The sequence below is a fragment of the Balaenoptera ricei genome, chromosome 3 (assembly GCF_028023285.1).
Source record: "Balaenoptera ricei isolate mBalRic1 chromosome 3, mBalRic1.hap2, whole genome shotgun sequence".
In the NCBI taxonomy this organism is placed as follows: domain Eukaryota; kingdom Metazoa; phylum Chordata; class Mammalia; order Artiodactyla; family Balaenopteridae; genus Balaenoptera; species Balaenoptera ricei.
In genome coordinates this window covers 150,136,887-150,155,934 of record NC_082641.1, presented here as the reverse complement: position 1 = coordinate 150,155,934, position 19,048 = coordinate 150,136,887, and the positions used below count along the sequence as shown (strand labels likewise).

The 19,048-nt window shown below is 37.7% G+C and overlaps 1 protein-coding gene across 4 annotated transcripts in view; it reads right to left on the bottom strand.

Annotated features, from left to right (window-relative positions):
• Positions 1-19,048, bottom strand: part of RANBP17 (RAN binding protein 17) — a 322,665-nt gene that overhangs the window by 42,858 nt on the left and 260,759 nt on the right. For all 4 annotated transcript variants that reach the window (XR_009502445.1, XM_059917665.1, XM_059917663.1 and 1 more), the window contains 3 exons: positions 18,321-18,428; positions 15,679-15,761; positions 474-688 (listed from right to left, as the gene is read on the bottom strand). Coding sequence is in view for 3 of the 4 variants with exons in the window: in XM_059917665.1 (XP_059773648.1) it covers positions 474-688; positions 15,679-15,761; positions 18,321-18,428 (406 nt within the window). In the remaining variant the exon portion in view is untranslated. The remainder of the gene's footprint in view (positions 1-473; positions 689-15,678; positions 15,762-18,320; positions 18,429-19,048) is intronic.

The window sequence follows — 19,048 nt, the reverse complement described above, 5'->3', positions numbered from 1 at the left end:
AGGCCACTCAACTTCCAGTTTAGCACTCTGTCCACCACACCTGAATTTTAATGGAAAGCAAGGCCAAACAGCAAGAGGAGTACACAGAGGAGAAATGAAGGAAGGAGAAGATCCTATAGTCATTCTGCATTTTCTGCTCCAGGAAACACAGACCTTCTCTGAATTATGAGTATAGTTGTAAGCAATTAGTTGAAATTGCTAATTATATTTTCTCTAGACACAGAACCTGGAACACTTGAGATGACCAATTTATCACAAGATGGTAGCTGCAGTTTTCAAAACTGCACATTTAATTATATAAACACAGCCACTATAGTTATTCAAACCCTGTAAGTTAAATCAAGAAGCTGTCCTAAAACATAAAATGATCTGGTGCTATTCTAACTCCTTGGGCTTCATTATAACAATTCCAACCCTGTGGTGGTGTTACTTCTCGTTTCATACAAAGACTCCCATGACGCATGATTGCTTACTAGCAAGTCACTGTGGGACACTGACAGCAGCATTTTGACAAAGGCCTGGAGTACATTGTCAAAATGGTTGTCCCCATACAACTTGAAGACGCCAAAGCTGACATAATTTCCACACAAGGCAGATTTGAGAGCTGAATAGCAGATGGAGATGCCCTTGAGTTTCATTGGATAAATCTGATCTTTTGAGAGGCTCCCAAGAGACAGGATCTGATTACCTGTTTTAGGGTAAAAGCAGAATGAGAAAGTGACATAAGTAGATGTAATTCAAAGCAGTTATGAGGCACATTATTCAACATTTTCACTTTACTGCTATTGTTCACTTCCCCCTACCATTGTTCCAGGAATTACATCATCCATATAATGAAAAATATAAATACATAAGGCAGTTTACCTGGGAAGTACAAATGGCCCAAGGAAAATCAATCAAGGGGTACTGGAAAAGTTTGATATTTTTATCTGGATGGTGATTACATGACTATATATGTAGATGCACAAAAATTCATTGAGTTGTACTCCTAAGATTAGTTCACCTTATGTACTTTAATATATATGTTATCTCTTCTTCAAAAAGAAGTTAAAAAAAGTAGGAGTAAATAACAAACTAAGTCAAGAGAAAAAGATAACTTAGAGATATAAGTTACTCTGAATTGTGGGATGAATTTTCAACCTTTTCACATGAATTTGGTATTGAGTTACTTCACTCTTAGGAGCCTCACAGGTTTGGTACATGAGTTAAATGAAATAAGACACATAAGAAATTCTTGGCATAGTGCACAATAAATGTTACTTCCTTTTTCTCCTTAGACATTTTTTCAGAAGATCTAAAGAGATGACTGTTTAAAAACCGTACTTAAATTCTATGTCTGACCATCAAAAGATGAAGAAATGTTTATATAATCACCTTATAGTTTTTTATAGTTAGCATTTACAACTAACAATTTCTCTTTCTGAAATGTGTGCTAGTAAGGTATGTTACTAGGCAATACCTAAGAATGCTTTGTAAAAAATTATAAAGTCATACATGTTTCTTAGCTCTGCTTTTTCCTGTTCAAGTGAGTACTGCTTCTAAAATTGAAACTAAATTCAATTTACAAAATTTAGAAGCATATTGTTGTGGTTTTGTACTGTGTCTATTGGGCTAAATAAGAATTAAGTTTCCCAGAACTCATTTCCCTGTATGGTTGTGGGCTAGAATTGAGCAAAACAGAAATCTATATGAGATTTAGAAGGTGGAAGTGAAGTAGCAGCCATGACTTTCTGAAGGTTGTTGTGATTAGAGGTGTGAGAAAAAGATGTAGAAATACCGCTGGGTTTTAGTTTCTCCTTGTTCCTTCCTGCTCTGTGTCTAGAACTACAAGCCCTGTTGACCAGTGACCCCAAGCCTACCACCAAGTGCTTGGCAGCAGATGTACAGAGCAGGAGCTGTGCAGAGGCAACAGTCTTCCATTGCTTCTTTACCACTACACAAGTCCCCCCTCTCACCCCACATCCTTTCAGGGTCCCACCCCAGCAGCTGGATGTCTCTAGCTTTTAGCTTTCCCTGCAAGCTCCAACTTGTCCATCCATGCCATTATTTCAGGAGGGCCTATTAATGATTTTTCTCCTGAACTTCCAACTCTCCCCCTTGGACCTATTTTCCCATCTTCACCCAAGATTGTACCAGGTCTAATTCCTAAAATAAATTCCCTGTTCCATCAGTGTCACAGTGTTTGTTTTCCCCTGTTTGAATCCTGACTGATAGGTATATTATGAAAACCACATGTTTACTAAAGAGGTTAAGGAGGACCAATAATTCTGGCAGAGCATGAAACAGGACTCACCCAGGGTGAAGGTTTTCTCCCCTTTCTCTGCCTTACTGAAACATTTCCACACACAGGTTTTCTTCTGTGCATCCTTTGAAGCCCATGTGGCTTTGCTTATAATTTGTACATTAGAATGATAACACCATTGTGTCGGCTGAAGCATATCTTGGAATTTACTCCATACCACATTCTGTACTCTCTCTCAGGATCTCATCCTAACTTACCTTAGAAAGATATTGTAAGTTTCATAAAGATTCAACTCAATACGATAGCGTTCACTTAATAGCTACTCTGTGTGAGGTGCTAGGATAAACGAACACAACAAAATCTTTGCTCTGAAGGAGTTCAGTCTGCTGGGAGAAGTAGATTTGTAAATAAATAATTCCATACAATGTGACAAACACTATCAGAGAGGTCTGTCAAGATTTTATAGGAATAGAAGAGACTGACTTTGCTTGGGCAGGAGAGCAGTGTGGGAAAGGCTTCACAGAGCAGGTTACTTCTCAAGGATCAATCACAGTTTCTCAGGTGGACTTGAAGGGAGAGAAGAGTATTCCAGAATGATTATGTGCACAGGCATGAAGGTCTGAAAAAGCAGGGTACTGCAGGAGAGGGCAGTTTTCAACCACTGCTTTTCTACCTTTGCCTCCAATTCAATATAAATCAAGGTAGACATTTCCCCCCACTTCCCTTTCCCAGGAAAGAAAAGCACTGCTTACATGTGATGGAAAAAGCTAGGGTAATTTGGTGGTAGTGGTGGTGGTTTACACATTTTGGGTCTGTTAAGGAGGCCGGGGGCAAACAGAGAAAACTGGGTCATCTTTCGGGGACTTCTTATGCTGATGTCCTTATGGGGGAAGTAAAGATCCTATATTCTTCAGCACAAGATGGAATAGGCAGATGAAGAACTGTGATGGGGAAAAATGTTTGATTCTAAAGGACTGGATAACCTATCATCAAGAAGGATTAATTATTTAGAATCACAACTTTTATCGTTGTGTTAAAGCTGCAATCTGGCATACTTGTTTTTTTGGACTGTTTCAGACACATCTGTGTTAATTAAAACAGTAATTAGTATACCATTATGACCTTGAAAAAGTAATACTTTTGAAAGAGGAAACTATATTTCATTGTGCTCAAGTGGCTCCGCATTCCGTGGTGGCTGTAAGACTATGGAAGAGAAGACGTGGCCACATCGTTATTCACTCCAATCAGCTTTATTCAGTCTATGTTATTCAACAACACTTAACTAAAATTGGAGGCTCTGCCCTCAAAAAGCTTAAAATCTAGCAGTTAGACTCACATTGCTGTAAACAAAAGTGACTGAGCTGAGGTTTGGTTTTGATGTTCCTCTATAGGTATGGCAACCCTCCTTGCCTTCCTTAATCCACCCCAAACCCATAAAGTCCCATCTCCTTCCTTCTCAGAATTTCCTTCCTAAGACGGAGATCTTTATTACACTGATGGACCGCTGGGAGATGAAGGCATTGCCAGGCTGGCAGCCACTGAAGCCAGTAGCAGTTGCCACTTGTACAAAAGGAAATGATACTTTCTTTAATGAAATAAGAGAATTCCGAAGTTTAGAATCAAAAGGAAAATCTCTGATTGTTTCCCACTGATTATATCTGCCATAACTGGGAGCAGGGGAATGAGATGCTGTTACAACCTTAACATCAGACCTGGGTAAGACAGATGTTGAGGCTATGCTGGGGCTCCGGAAAAGGATGCTGTGAATTGAATGGTTTACCTGGCTAAGGGCAATGACTGGGGAAGGGAAGCACAAGTGTTATGGAACTGCCATTCTTACTGTTGTATATGCTATAACAGGAAAAGAAATCTCACTAAATAATAAGGGGAAAAAACCTGGGAAATAAGCATAGAAGACTCCTGCTATAATTTTGCTTATTACATATATTTCCCTCATTATTAGCTTACATTAACTGCTTGGGTTCCTCTTTCTTAACCTCTATTCTGTCTTTTTTGGAGAAGCCCCCCTTTTGTGTGTGTGTGTGTGTGTGTGTGTGTGTGTGTGTGTGTGTTTGGTTAGCTTCCAGCATTCAGAAGTACCCTTCTAGACAACTCTCAATAACTAGATTTAGAGAAGGATATATAAGAAGATGCAAAATCTCCTTTTCTGTTTATCTGGTATCTACTTTCAGACCTACTTTTTAAAAAACTTTTTCCCCTTCTGAGACCCTATCTCTTCCCTGATGACTGACTCCATGATGTCCTCTACAGAAGAGGCTCCCTACACCCAAAAAGAAGTGGCCTTCCTTCAAAGGCCTCAGCTGGAGAACTGTATAACAAGATAGTAGTCTAACAGAAAACAAACGTATAGTGCATAAGGTATTGATGAACCAGGTGGGCTTCTGAGTCATACCGACCTGGGGTTTGAATCCTACTTCTTTGCTCACTACCTGGGTGTCTGAACAGATTATTAATCTCTGTAAGTCAGTTTCCTCATCTGTAAAACGAGGACAATAACAGTACTTATAACTCACAAGGCTCTTATGTGGAGTAAAGGAGACAGCATACGTAATGCGCTTACCACAGTAACTGGCACAGTGCTCATGTAAACTATAACAATACACAGTACTAGGCGTTCATTTCTTTCTCCAGCCTACTAGCCTGTAAATTCATACATGGGGAGCTATGGCCTGAAAAAGAGGAGGAGGTAAGGCTGGGTGTGTTTGGCGTAAAATAATGTCACTTCCTTCTAACACGTAATTCAAAGTAAGGTCAATACTATATCTTTGACCACTTTCCCTTTATTCCTTCAAAAGAGAACTGGCTGCAGGGGGTCTTTGGCCCACAATCTACCAGTTCTCTGTGCCCTCAAAAGAATACCTTTTAAAAAAGGTGCAAGGGATAAGATATACTGTAGTTGTATTTTATACCAGGAAGAACTAACAGTATGAACAATGTCACTTCCTGGTTTACAAAGCAATCCATTACATTGATTTACCTTTTCTTTTTCCCTTTTAATCTCTAAAATTTTAAAGTGAATTTGATATTTAGCTGACAGCTCTACAGGTTGAATGTCTTCATTCGTCATCAGAACAATTATGGGAAAAGAAGTGCAAGCTTCCTGACATTCCTTTACTTCAGGTCACTCAACCCACTATGTCTCTGTGCAAACCAGCCAAGGCCCCTGGACGTAAATGGTTTGGGACAGAAATGAAGCCGTGGAGACTGGAAAGGAATATAACATTTCCCTTTCAGGTTGAAAAAGATTAAAACAATGCAGCACTGATAAGCATGTGGGAAATTAAGGAAATTGTTGGGAATGTGAATTAGTATAACGATTCTAGAGGGTAATTTGGTAAAATTTATTAAAAATACTAAAAATGCGTAAATCCACTTTTGGGAATATATTCTAATTCCAAATGTTCACTACCATATCTACCTATCTCTTAGCGTTTGCACTTACACACAGTCTTCTATAAAAGCCAGCCCCTCAGTATGTTGAACTAGCTCCCATCTCCTCTTATGTGCTTGAGAACAAAGCACAGCAATTTCCCCCTTTCTCTCCTATGCAATCTTTTTTTTTTTTAAACAAAACTTTCTCTTGGCCCTACTTCCCTGCCTGATATTACTCCCCTTTGTAACAAAACTCCTTAAAAGAACTGTGACCTTCACTGTCTTCATTTCTTCTCCTCTGATTCTCTTTTACACCCACTCCACTGAAAGTGCTCTTTTCAAGGTTCCCAATGACCTCCTTGTCCCTAAACGTAATGGTCGACTCTTAGTCCGCATCTTATTTGATTCACTGACAGCTTTTGACACAGCTGACTACCTCTTCTTCCTTGCCTTCCAAGACACACACTCTCCTGATTTTCTCTTACTTCAGTGTTTGCTCATTCTCTCCTTTGCTGGTTCCTCCTCTTCTCCTTTTCCTCCTAAAACAGAATACCCCTGAACTCAAACCTAAATCTTTTACATTTAAATTCATACCCCCACCCCGGTGATCTTATCTAGTTTTGCAGCTTTAAATACCGTCTAAGAGTTAATGACTCCCATATTTGTTTCTCTAGACCAGACCTCTTCCAATCCTCATACTTGTATATCCAACTCTGTATTCAACACCTCCACTTGAATGTCTAATCAACACCTCAAGCTCAACACAACCAAAATGGAACTTTTGAGTTCCCCCTCACACCCATTCTCAGCGTTTTCCATCTCAGTTAATGGTAACTTCATCCTTCCAGTTGTTTATGCCAAAATCCCTTGATTACATTTTCTCTCTCATACCATATATCCAAGCCATCAAGAAATTTGATTTGTTTTACCTTCAAGATATATCCAGAATCTAATCACTTCTCACTACTCCCACTGCTATCACCTTGGTCAAAGCCAATATCAAATCATGTCAGCCCTCTGCCCAAAACATTCTAAAGTCCTTCTCCTTCACTTGGAGTTAAAGTCAAAGTCCTGATAATCTTTACAGGATATGACATTACATGACATTGCTTTTGTTATTACTCTCTTTTGTTCACTCTGTTCCAGCAACCAATGTCCTTGCTGTTCTTCAGACATGCCAGATACACTCTCACCTTAGGACCCTAAAACTTGGTGTTCCTTCAGCCTGGAATACTTTTCCCCAAGATATCTGCATAATTAACTCCCTTATTTACTGCAAGTCTTTGCTCAAATGTCATTTTCTCAATAAGGCCTACCTCGATCACTTTACTTAATAATGCAACATGTTTCCCAATCCCTGGTACTTCTAATGCTCCCATCTTGATTTGTTTTCTTTCTTTTTTTTTTTCCCCATAGCACTTATTACCTTCTGACATACAAAATAATTTCTTTTTCAGTTTTGCTCACTGATATGTCCAGAGTCTTGAACAGCACCTGCTGCTCTCAATATATATATTTGTTGACTGAGTGAAGCTCACGAAGCTGAATGTACAGTGTATGTACTTGCTGCAACAGTGTATGATAGTGAAAATTACATGTTTATAAAAATTACATTTATCAAAAGGTGAATAATTAAATAAATTATAGTATGACCATAAAATGGAATGCTTTACAGCTATTTTAAAAGATATGGTAGAAAAAAATTATGAAAAACCAAAGGAAAAAAGATATGGTAGATTTATATATGTATTAATATGAAGTGATGGCCATGATATAAGTAAAAAATAGCAAATTACAGATTAGCAAGTATATTATATTTCCTCTTTGATTTCGTCAGTGATCTCTTGGTTATTTAGTAACGTATTGTTTAGCCTCCATGTGTTTGTCCTTTTTACGTTTTTTTCCCTGTAATTCATTTCTAATCTCATAGCGTTGTGGTCAGAAAAGATGCTTGATATGATTTCAATTTTCTTAAATTTACTGAGGCTTGATTTGTGACCCAAGATGTGATCCTGGAGAATGTTCCGTGCGCACTTGAGAAGAACGTGTAATCTGCTGTTTTTGGATGGAATGTCCTATATATATCAATTAAATCTATCTGGTCTATTGTGTCATTTAAAGCTTCTGTTTCCTTATTTATTTTCATTTTGGATGATCTGACCATTGGTGTAAGTGAGGTGTTAAAGTCCCCCACTATTATTGTGTTACTGTCGATTTCCTCTTTTATAGCTGTTAGCAGTTGCCTTATGTATTGAGGTGCTCCTATGTTGGGTGCATATATATTTATAATTGTTATATCTTCTTCTTGGATTGATCCCTGGATCATTATGTAGTGTCCTTCCTTGTTTCTTGTAACATTCTTTATTTTAAAGTCTATTTTATCTGATATGAGTATAGCTACTCCAGCTTTCTTTTGATTTCCATTTGCATGGAATATCTTTTTCCATCCCCTCACTTTCAGTCTGTATGTGTCCCTAGGTCTAAAGTGGGTCTCTTGTAGACAGCATATATATAGGTCTTGTTTTTGTATCCATTCAGCCAGTCTATGTCTTTTGGTTGGGGCATTTAATCCATTCACGTTTAAGGTAATTATCGATATGTATGTTCCTATGACCATTTTCTTAATTGTTTTGGGTTTGTTTTTGTAGGTCCTTTTCTTCTCTTGTGTTTCCCACTTAGAGAAGTTCCTTTAGCATTTGTTGTAGAGCTGGTTTGGTGGTGCTGAATTCTCTTAGCTTTTGCTTGTCTGTAAAGCTTTTGATTTCTCCATCAAATCTAAATGAGATCCTTGCCGGGTAGAGTAATCTTGGTTGTAGGTTCTTCCCTTTCATCACTTTAAGTATATCATGCCACTCCCTTCTGGCTTGCAGAGTTTCTGCTGAGAAATCAGCTGTTAACCTTATGGGAGTTCCCTTGTATGTTATTTGTCGTTTTTCCCTTGCTGCTTTCAATAATTTTTCTTTGTCTTTAATTTTTGCCACTTTGATTACTATGTGTCTCGGTGTGTTTCTCCTTGGGTTTATTCTGTATGGGACTCTCTGCGCTTCCTGGACTTGGGTGGCTATTTCCTTTCCCATGTTAGGGAAGTTTTCGACTATAATCTCTTCAAATATTTTCTCTGGTCCTTTCTCTCTCTCTTCTCCTTCTGGGACCCCTATAATGCGAATGTTGTTGCGTTTAATGTTGTCCCAGAGGTCTCTTAGGCTGTCTTCATTTCTTTTCATTCTTTTTTCTGTAGTCTGTTCCGCAGCAGTGAATTCCACCATTCTGTCTTCCAGGTCACTTATCCGTTCTTCTGCCTCAGTTATTCTGCTATTGATTCCTTCTAGTGTAGTTTTCATTTCAGTTATTGTATTGGTCATCTCTGTTTGTTTGTTCTTTAATTCTTCTAGGTCTTTGTTAATCATTTCTTGCATCTTCTCAATCTTTGCCTCCATTCTTATTCCGAGGTCCTGGATCATCTTCACTATCATTATTCTGAATTCTTTTTCTGGAAGGTTGCCTATCTCCACTTCATTTAGTTGTTTTTCTGGGGTTTTTTCTTGTTCCTTCATCTGGTACATAGCCCTCTGCCTTTTCATCTTCTCTATCTTTCTGTAACTGTGGTTTTTGGTCCACAGGCTGCAGGATTATAGTTTTTCTTGCTTCTCGCAAGTATATTATAATACCACTTTTGGAATAATATATGTATATGTACACATAAAAAAGTATGAATGAGCACACAATAAACTGTCAATGACGGTTATCTTTGAGTGATGAGATAATCAGGAATTTTCACTTTCTACTTTCTCCAGCAATTATGAAATCCTTCAGTTTACTGATAGACCATGCTAATGTTTTATATTTATATGATTTTGTAAAAGCTATTGCCTGCTTGAAATGCCCTCCTCAAATTTCCAGGCCCTATTCTTATTTCCTTCTCTGGCTCCTCAGTTTTGAGTTAGAAACTTCCGGGCTCCCATAGCACTCTGTATGCTTCTTAAGCATAAAAGTGAGCACAACACATTATAGTTCTTTATTTACTTGTCTGAATCCACTGCTGGACTCCACTAAGAGAAGAATCAGTAAGATTCTTTTTTGCGTGTCTTATTTCTCTTCCTATCCCTTGTAACTCTCAAACACATAGTAAATGCTCAATAAACGTTAGCTGCATGGATGAAAGAATCTACTGAACTCTAAGCCACTTGTTTGGAGATCACGCTTACTTATTTAACAGCTTGTTTAGCAGTTTTTGCTTGCGTGCAGAAGTGGCCAAGTCCAACATGTGTGGATTCACTGTGAAATGTATTCCTCAAGGCCTGGGATCCTCAAGGTGTTGATCATTCCATCGCCTTAAGAAGATTTTTGTGAGCTTACTCTACTACTTTGTTGTCCTATGTCCCTGACCACGTTTCTGATACAATTCTATGTCCCTGACCACGTTTCTGATACAATCTAAGGTTATGTCCATGGTTCCTGGATGATCTGTTTTCCAGAACTGTTATTTCCTGATAACATTTTATTAAGTCTCTAGTTATTTCAAGTCCAACACATTGTTCAGCTATCTTTTTGTAATCATTTAAATATAAATAGAAATCATAATCCTTCATTCTTACAATGCTTCTAATAGTATCAATACATAACAGTAATTTTCAAGCTCTTTTATTAAAAAAAAAAATCTTTAAGCAGGTGACCCCTATTACAAATAAATCTCGTGCAACTATATATAGCCGGGTGGTTCTGGTCAAAGTGGCAGAAGGGTCCCCTCCTCCCCCCTCTCTGGTGAGGCTCTGTGGTACTTTCACAGATCTCTAGGGCTCTGAAAAACCTAGTTGGAAAACCACTGGTTTGTTTTCTAGGTCACAGTAAAAAACAGTGGCTTGTATATCAGTTTACAAATTCAATTTAAGCATATTATTAGATCATACCTTAAATGCACCTGGAGCATATATTGCTCAAAAGAACCCTGATGTAAATTCTTATGTATAGTGAATAATCATAGTTGTTCTATCCACTATTAAAGTTTAGCTTTTTCACACATTGAGCTTTCTTTAAATCAGGTACCTAAGGAAGGAATAAAAGCAGCTCCATTTTTGCCAGTCTTATAAAAACAACCACTATTTCTCCCTTCTGCGCCTTATAAAAACAACCACTATTTCTCCCTTCTGCGCCTTATAAAAACAACCACTATTTCTCCCTTCTGCGCACTCTTTAACCAACAGATGTCACTAAAGATACCATTACCCAGGGGCAAAGGGAAGAAAAGATTAGACAAATGGAAATTGAGCATAAAAAACACCCAGTTCTTAAAACTGAGAAGTAGGTTTCCAAAGTAATAACATTTATTACACTGCATGCAACATTTTAACCAAAAATTTAAGAAAGAAATTTCTTTTATTAAGTTGCTCAGGCTGAACGGATCATAGCACTAAATTCTGAAATACATGTTCTTGAAGCAATTTAAAACTCATTAGAAATAATAGGCTTGGGCTAGTAGAAAATGTGGTAAAATCTAATCCTCATCCAAATGTTACCTGGGCTGCACAAACAGGAAATTGTTTTGTGCTACTGTGGCTAACCTCATTGCTGACCCTGAGCTGTAACGGCGAGAGCAGCTGAGAGCTGAGGCAAAATTAAAAACTTACATCAAAGTATATCATGACAGAATGTAGATAAATAAAACAGCATATCAAAAGTATTATTTTTCTGCCAGTCTCATTGAGTAGCGAGGTGGAGGTATTTCATAAAATATATAACGAATCAGGCGCATGTGGAAATGAGTTCTTCCCCCTCTGAACTGCCCCAATCATTGATTACACAAATACTGCCCACGACAGGTGAGCAGAGAAGGAACCCAGTGAGGATGGGAACAGAAGGGATCAGAGAATGTTCTGGCCCCTTTCTTCCATGGGCTCTCCCTTCCTTCACCTTGGCTTACCACAGAAATAAATAATGTTGGCTCTTCTGTACCCTCCTAGTCATTCTTTTCCTCATCTTCTAGACTCCTGGATGGCAACCATAGGCTCTCCCTTCAGTGAGCATATTAGAATCTCCAGAGGTAAAAGCATGGGTAATAAAACATTACACAGGTAAAGACAGACAAAATCAGCTTGGCTGATTGAGGTCAGCATGTGGAATCAGTGAAGGCTGAAAAAGATTTTTCTATTATTCTATGTAAAGCGTATGTGTCAAAGTCACTGGTGACAAAGTTGAAGGACATTTTTCCATTGAGCCTTCATTTTCCTTAAGTTTTAGGATAGAAATCACCATACTTAAAGAACAGTACTTCATCAAAAATACCCAACTTTGTGTGGCAACTCTCAAGTGGCAGAAAGGAACATGGAAAGACTACTGTCTGAAGTTATACAGACTTTGAATGAAATTCCAATTTGACTATTGGCTAACTATGTAATATTTGGCAAATCTTTAACTTCTATGAGCTTCAATTTCTTCATAACAGTAATCACAGTAGCTAAGTGATCTAAGGGCTTTCCATGCACTACGTAATTGAATCCTCATAACCACCCTATGAAGTAGGTATTATTTTCTCTGTTTAACAAGAAAGTGAAGCAAGAGAGGCTTAGCAACTTAACCAAGGCCAAGTGAGTGACTAGTGAGTGGCAGATAATAATACTTACCTTAAGGATTCAATGGGCTAATGTATGATTAATGGTCTAGTATAGGAGCAGGCACATAATAGCTGATTAAAAAATGGAAGCAACCATTATTATTAGTCCAAACTAAGGAGAAGAACCTTACCCTAATCTCCTAGTCTTTCTTCAGAGTAAGAAAACTCCTTATTGGCTTTTCTTCTCAAGAATGCTTTGAAGGCTTTCTCTTTTCTTTTTCTTTTTTCTGCTTTTCTTTTTCTTTTCTTCCTCTCTCTCCCTCTGCCTCCTCCTCTTCTTCTTCCTCCAATATAATCCTCACAGTTTTCTTTCTCAGCTTTTGCTGCAATGCTTTTGTCTATGTCAAACAACCTGACAGAGGACTGAATAGCTTTTGAAGCCCATAGACTTGGCGTTGTTCTGAGATTCCTTTTGGTATCACTTGCTGGACATACATTCTGTCCTATACTAGAGATTCAGAGATCCTGGAAGAGGAAGAAGTTGCTGCTCTTATCAGCCCTACTGCAAGAGTGAGTAAGCCTCACTTAGTAAGAGAAACTGGATCCAGAAAAGGGGGAAGGAAAGATACAACTGTGGTTGGTAACAGGAAACTAACATTTGTATAGTTAAAGGTCTATTGACTACTAAGAAATTCTTATACGTGCATTGTTTCATAATGGGGAAGTATTTCTTTTTAAAAAGTGAGGAAATAGACGCTTAGCACTTGTTACAGGCAGAAGGAAGCAGGACAGCATGGTCCAAGCAGAAGGCATTCCTGAATAAAAAAGTGATGAGGTCAGTGAACCCCTATCCAAAGGAGGCTGGTTCTGTGAGTGTAAGAGAATGGCTCTGGATCAAGGAAAGGCATATTCACTGAGTACCTAAGCCATGTCACAACCTGTGCCAAGCTCTTTACCCAGAGTAGCTCAATTAACCACCTCTAATCCTAACTAGACAGGTAGGTCAGTAGGTATTCATTATTTCTAATTTTACATATGAGAAAACTAGGCAGCAATGGAATTTGAAGGTCATGGAGTTGATATGGGTGGGTACTAGAATTGGTACTCAGATCTTTTTTTTTTTTTTTTAATTTATTTATTTTATTTTATTTATGGCTGTGTTGGGTCTTCGTTTCTGTGCGAGGGCTTTCTCTAGTTGCGGCAAGTGCGGACCACTCTTCATCGCGGTGCGCGGGCCTCTCACTATCGCGGCCTCTCTTGTTGCGGAGCACAGGCTCCAGACGCGCAGGCTCAGCAATTGTGGCTCACGGGCCTAGTCGCTCCGCGGCATGTGGGATCTTCCCAGACCAGGGCTCGAACCCGTGTTCCCTGCATTGGCAGGCAGATTCTCAATCACTGAGCCACCAGGGAAGCCCCGTACTCACATCTTTTAATTGCCAAAAACTATGTTTTTTAAAAGATATCATGCTTTTGGAGAAAGCTCCAGTCATATGTCTTTGTATGATAAGACACTGAAAGGAGTTAGATATACCCTGGAAACACAAGAAACTGTACTGAGAATATTTTAAAAGGGGTCCATTTTTACCTTTGGGAGGCAAAGCATTTCTACTTTATATGATTCTAATGTATCCATTTTCAACAGATGCAAAAGTTGTGGCAATATAGTTGCTGGTACAGATGAAAATAGGAGAGTTTAAGTTTACTGTCTTAAATAGGTGCTTTCTGTAGTTTCTATACACTTATGATCTCAAACTCTAAAAATCAAATGTACAATTAAAACTAAGCATTTTTAACAGAGGCCTACAGTGCATACAGAACAGAGTCCCAGAATATTTTGAGTTGAAGTAAAAACAATTTAAAAGAACTGTTTTTCTGCTTTTTAAAATAGGTTTTACTTTTTAAAAAGTAATATGCTTTTTTATTTTTTTTAATTGGAGTACAGTTGCTTTACAATGTTGTGTTAGTTTCTGCTGTAGAAAATACCTAGGAATAAACCTACCTAAGGAGACAAAAGACCTGTATGCAGAAAACTATCAGAAAACTATAAGACACTGATGAAAGAAATTAAAGATGATACAACAGATGGAGAGATATACCATGTTCTTGGATTGGAAGAATCAACACTGTGAAAATGACTATACTACCCAAAGCAATCTACAGATTCAACGCAATCCCTATCAAACTACCAGTGGCATTTTTCACAGAACTAGAACAAAAAAATTTCACAATTTGTATGGAAACACAAAAGACCCTGAATGGCCAAAGCAATCTTGAGAAAGAAAAACGGAGCTGGAGGAATCAGGCTCCCTGACTTCAGACTATACTACAAAGCTACAGTAATCAAGACAGTATGGTACTGGCACAAAAACAGAAATACAGATCAATGGAACAGGATAGAAAGCCCAGAGATAAACCCACGCACCTATGGTCACCTTATCTTTGATAAAGGAGGCAAGAATATACAATGCAGAAAAGACAGCCTCTTCAATAAGTGGTGCTGGGAAAACTGGACAGCAACATGTAAAACAATGAAATTAGAACACTCCCTAACACCATACACAAAATAAACTAATACGCTCTTAATGGCTGTTCCTACATACACACACTCACTTAAAGAAGCTTTACAAAATTTTGTAAAATCTGTTTCTAGGTACTCAAAAAGAAGTATGAGAATCACAGGCAATTTTTGAGGCCAAACATAGAGTTGGCTGTTGATTTGGGAAAGTAAGACCAGACAGGCAAAAAAGAAGAGGACAAAGGAAAGGAGGACACAGAGAGACATCTCTCAAGAAGAACAATGCAAAGCGTCCAGCCTGTAGTTAGTATTCAGTCAGTGTGTGGCAAACTAACAGAGGATTCTTATCTGTTGTATCGTATCCTCATTCCCTGGCTACATAAAGGTCTCAGAGAGTTGAGAATTTCAGTGATGAAGCTGTCAGCATTGGCAAATATTAGGGTTTATGGTAGTTCTAAGGCTCATTTCTAACTACTAACCACATTTTTTTTACTATAATTGAATAGAACAATCATTACTGTAGAACTCTGATTCTTAGGGTGCAGTGCCCCCAAATTTCCTACAATAAAATATTTACTACTCTTTACCAGGATATTTTTCCAAAATTCAGTGCCGGTGACATACTGGTTTAAGTATCCTTTGACCCAATACACTAAACTCCCTGATGTAACTTTTAGCAATTTTCAATATGCTATAAATTTTCAATATTCTATCTGTAGTGTATTCCCTTCACCTACTGACACTGCAATTTCATCTAAAAGAAATTCATCAAGTTGGTCAGGCATGATCTGTAGTCAAAGGCATGTTGCTTATTTCTCTTGATGTCAATATGATAGCTACCTGGCTTTTTGCACCCCTATTACCCACTTCACAAATTCATACAGATATGAAGCTTCAAAAGAACAAAATAACTAACATCTTTCTTTCCTCCAAAGAGATAAAATTTATATTGCAGAGACAAATATGGAAAAGGATACTCACCATAAGTGCAAATCATTTTACTAGCTTCTCTGAAGAGAAGAGTTCCATTAGGAGATGATACATCAAAGTTCAAACGCTGGGATCTAAGAAATACAGCAAAAATTTAGACTATATATGCAGATAAAGAAACCAAATATAGGTTTAAAATACCCAGAATTTTCATTTATTAGAAGTAGCAACAGTACAATTATCCCTTTTTTAAAGTGTCATTCCATTAAACAAGTATTGATAAAATGTGTGTGCTAATTTTCTCACTATAAAGATACTAGAACAATAAAATTATTTTCATTTATTTGCTGATTCAAAGAATTCACTTTTTATCTGTCAAAACAATATCCTGACATCCTACATCACAGACCTCTTATACCCCTCTCCTTTCATGCAAAGTGGTTGATAGATAATAATAAAGAAAACTCCAAGTATGTATAAGTTTATATAGTTACTTGGATAGAGATTTACATTTGAGATCTCCTGTAGTGCCTAATACACATCATTAAAACAAATTATAAAATAACAGTAAATCTAAGTACCTTTAATACTGCTCATATGCATAATGAATCACCTGATACTTCAAGCATATTTCAAACACATTAAATTACATACAGACTATAGTTTCCATTGAACATAGCTCAAGTAAAGAGAATCAAATCCCAGAAGTTCTAAATAAGAACAGTTCTATTTCCCTAGTTCCTAACAGGTTGGGGAACAGTCTGAAAAGTGTAAAGGACTGACATGCCATCCTGACATAATATTTGCTTTTTTAACATCACTTTGGTTTTAGTTGGCTCCAATATACCTTGTTGCTCTGCTTTTAAGAAATAACGGTATATTTTTAAAAGGATATGCAAAAATATGAAATAGGTCATAGCAAAGAAACCCCAGAAAGCAAAGATATTTGCCAAGGAACAGAATAAACTGCTACGAATAGAATAAATTGCTGCTTCTCTATGCTTTTTCAAAATGCTTCAGAATTAAGTGCAATTATAACTTATTAGAAATACTACTAGAAACACTTGATTGTTGGCATAGAATTCCGATTAAAGAAATGTATATACATAATTCACATTAGGTTCCAGAGAAATATAGACAAGATAACATTTTCTGGGATTACGAATTTTTACCAGGTAGTTCTTTGGACAACTGTGCTAGATATGAATTATCCACCTATGGCAGATATAAAATACTTTACAATATACAATGTAATGATTTTTTCCTTTAGTATTAAATGTTATATCAGTAATATGAACTACTAATTATCTGGCTGAAAAAACTGTAATTTAATAAAAACTAAATTTCTAATATAAAATATATAGCCACCCTTCGTTTAGTATTTAAGGCACCTAGAGAACAGTTTTAAAAAAACTAACAGCTTTCAAAAGAATACTCACATTTATTTATTTGCCAGGTCTTTTCCTACCTCTTGTTTAAAAAATTTTAAATTATTGCTGTGAAAAACTCAGCACCATAGATCAAATTAGAGTTGCAATCCATACTCCTTCCCTGTCTGGATATCTCCCTTCCAACACGCAATTTACAAAGAGGAACTGATGAAAGAGGATGGCTAAGTGACAGGTAATTTGGTGCTAAGCCATATTCATAATGACATATTTTAAAGAGGTAAAACTAATCAGCTTATTGCAGTTTTTCTCTTTTAGCTACACCTTTGTTAATATTTATATACGAAGAACCTGAACCTCTGCTTGTCTATGCAAATTATAAGGTCACCTAGGCAATTTCTGAGAAGTGTGGTAGTTGCTATTTAAATAAAAATTGTGAGTGCATAAATCATCCACATGTGTGCATCTTGGCACAGAGGAAGAAGGATAACTTAGAAGTCAAGGCAGGGACAATGCCCAGGGCTTCTGAGACAAACTATGTGTCCATGAATTGCTCTGGGACTCAGTTCCCTTATCCATAAAATAAAGCATCTCAACTCAGAGACCTCTAAACTCCTTTCCTCCTCTACAGAACTGCAGTTAAGCGATGAAACAGTTAAAACTGCCCTGGGACTTTCCTGGTGGCACAGTGGTTAAGAATCCGCCTGCCAATGCAGGGGACACAGGTTTGAGCCCTGGTCCAGGAAGATCCCACATGTCGCCGAGCAACTAAGCCCGTGCGCCACAACTACGGAGCCTGCGCTCTAGAGCCCGCGAGCCACAACTACTGAAGCCCACACACCTAGAACCTGCGGTCTGCAACAAGAGAAGCTACCGCAGTGAGAAGCCCGTGCACCGCAATGAAGGGTAGCCCCCGCTCGCTGCAACTAGAGAAAGCCCGCGCGTAGCATCGAAGACCCAATGCAGCCAAAAATAAATAAATAAATTTATAAACAAAACAAAATAAAAACCTACCTTCCTTCATTTTGTGCTTTTGAATCTTTTAAATAATGGTGGCTGTAGTCTTCCATTTTTTTTCCCAGTTCCCATAGTCCCCATATACACCTAAGTATACTAAATTCTTTCTCGCCCAAAGTCTCAACCTTATATCTTTCATTCTACTGCCTTCAACTGGATCATCTTAAGTTTTGGTTCCTGGGTTCTTGCTAAGCCTTACATATACAGACACCAGGCAGGAAAGTCTGACCTCCAAAGAGTGCTACCAAATAGCAGATTACCTTTTCACTCGCCTATCCTACCTCTTACCTGTTTTGCATCAGTTCTGCCATAAGTTTTAAGATGGGAGTTGTACATGCTGGCTCTCCATACCACTGCTCAACAGCCCTCTGAAGAATGGGAATATATGTTGGGTACCTTTTATGAAGCCTGTTAAAGAATTTAAGGGTCAAAAGAAATATTGTTTCCGAAAATTGGTGTCACTTAAAAAGAAAAAAAAGGAATCCACATTTGTTCTGTTTAGCATACTTATGAAGTATCATGTAACATATTTAAAGAATTATGCTTAATATTGCAGGAAAGGAAAATGAGTTTAGTTAATAAGGGTAAAAAATTTGAATTGCTATTATCAGAGTTTGTTGGGCATCAAACTACTTAAGAAAAAAATGTTGTTTACTATGTAACTTTTAAAACACATAAAAGTAGAGGGAAATAGTAAACCCCATGTATTTATCTCCCAGCTTAGAAATTATCTACATTCTTTTAAGTTGTTGACTTAACTCTGCTTAGTCCCACTATAGCCCCAAGGAACGCTGGGGATGATAGCCTGAAGAGGAAAGCTTTGGGTAATTTTTAATCTCAACTCAAGGTCAGTTTGCTAAAAGGTAGTCCCTTGTACACTCAAGGAGAAATTATCAAACATCCTCATCAATACCAAGGAGTGCATGCCTCTGTTAAGTTAATGGCTGAGACCACCAGAACCTGGAAAACTCTGACTCAGCTCCACTGACCCTTTAACCCATAACTGGCCTCCTCCT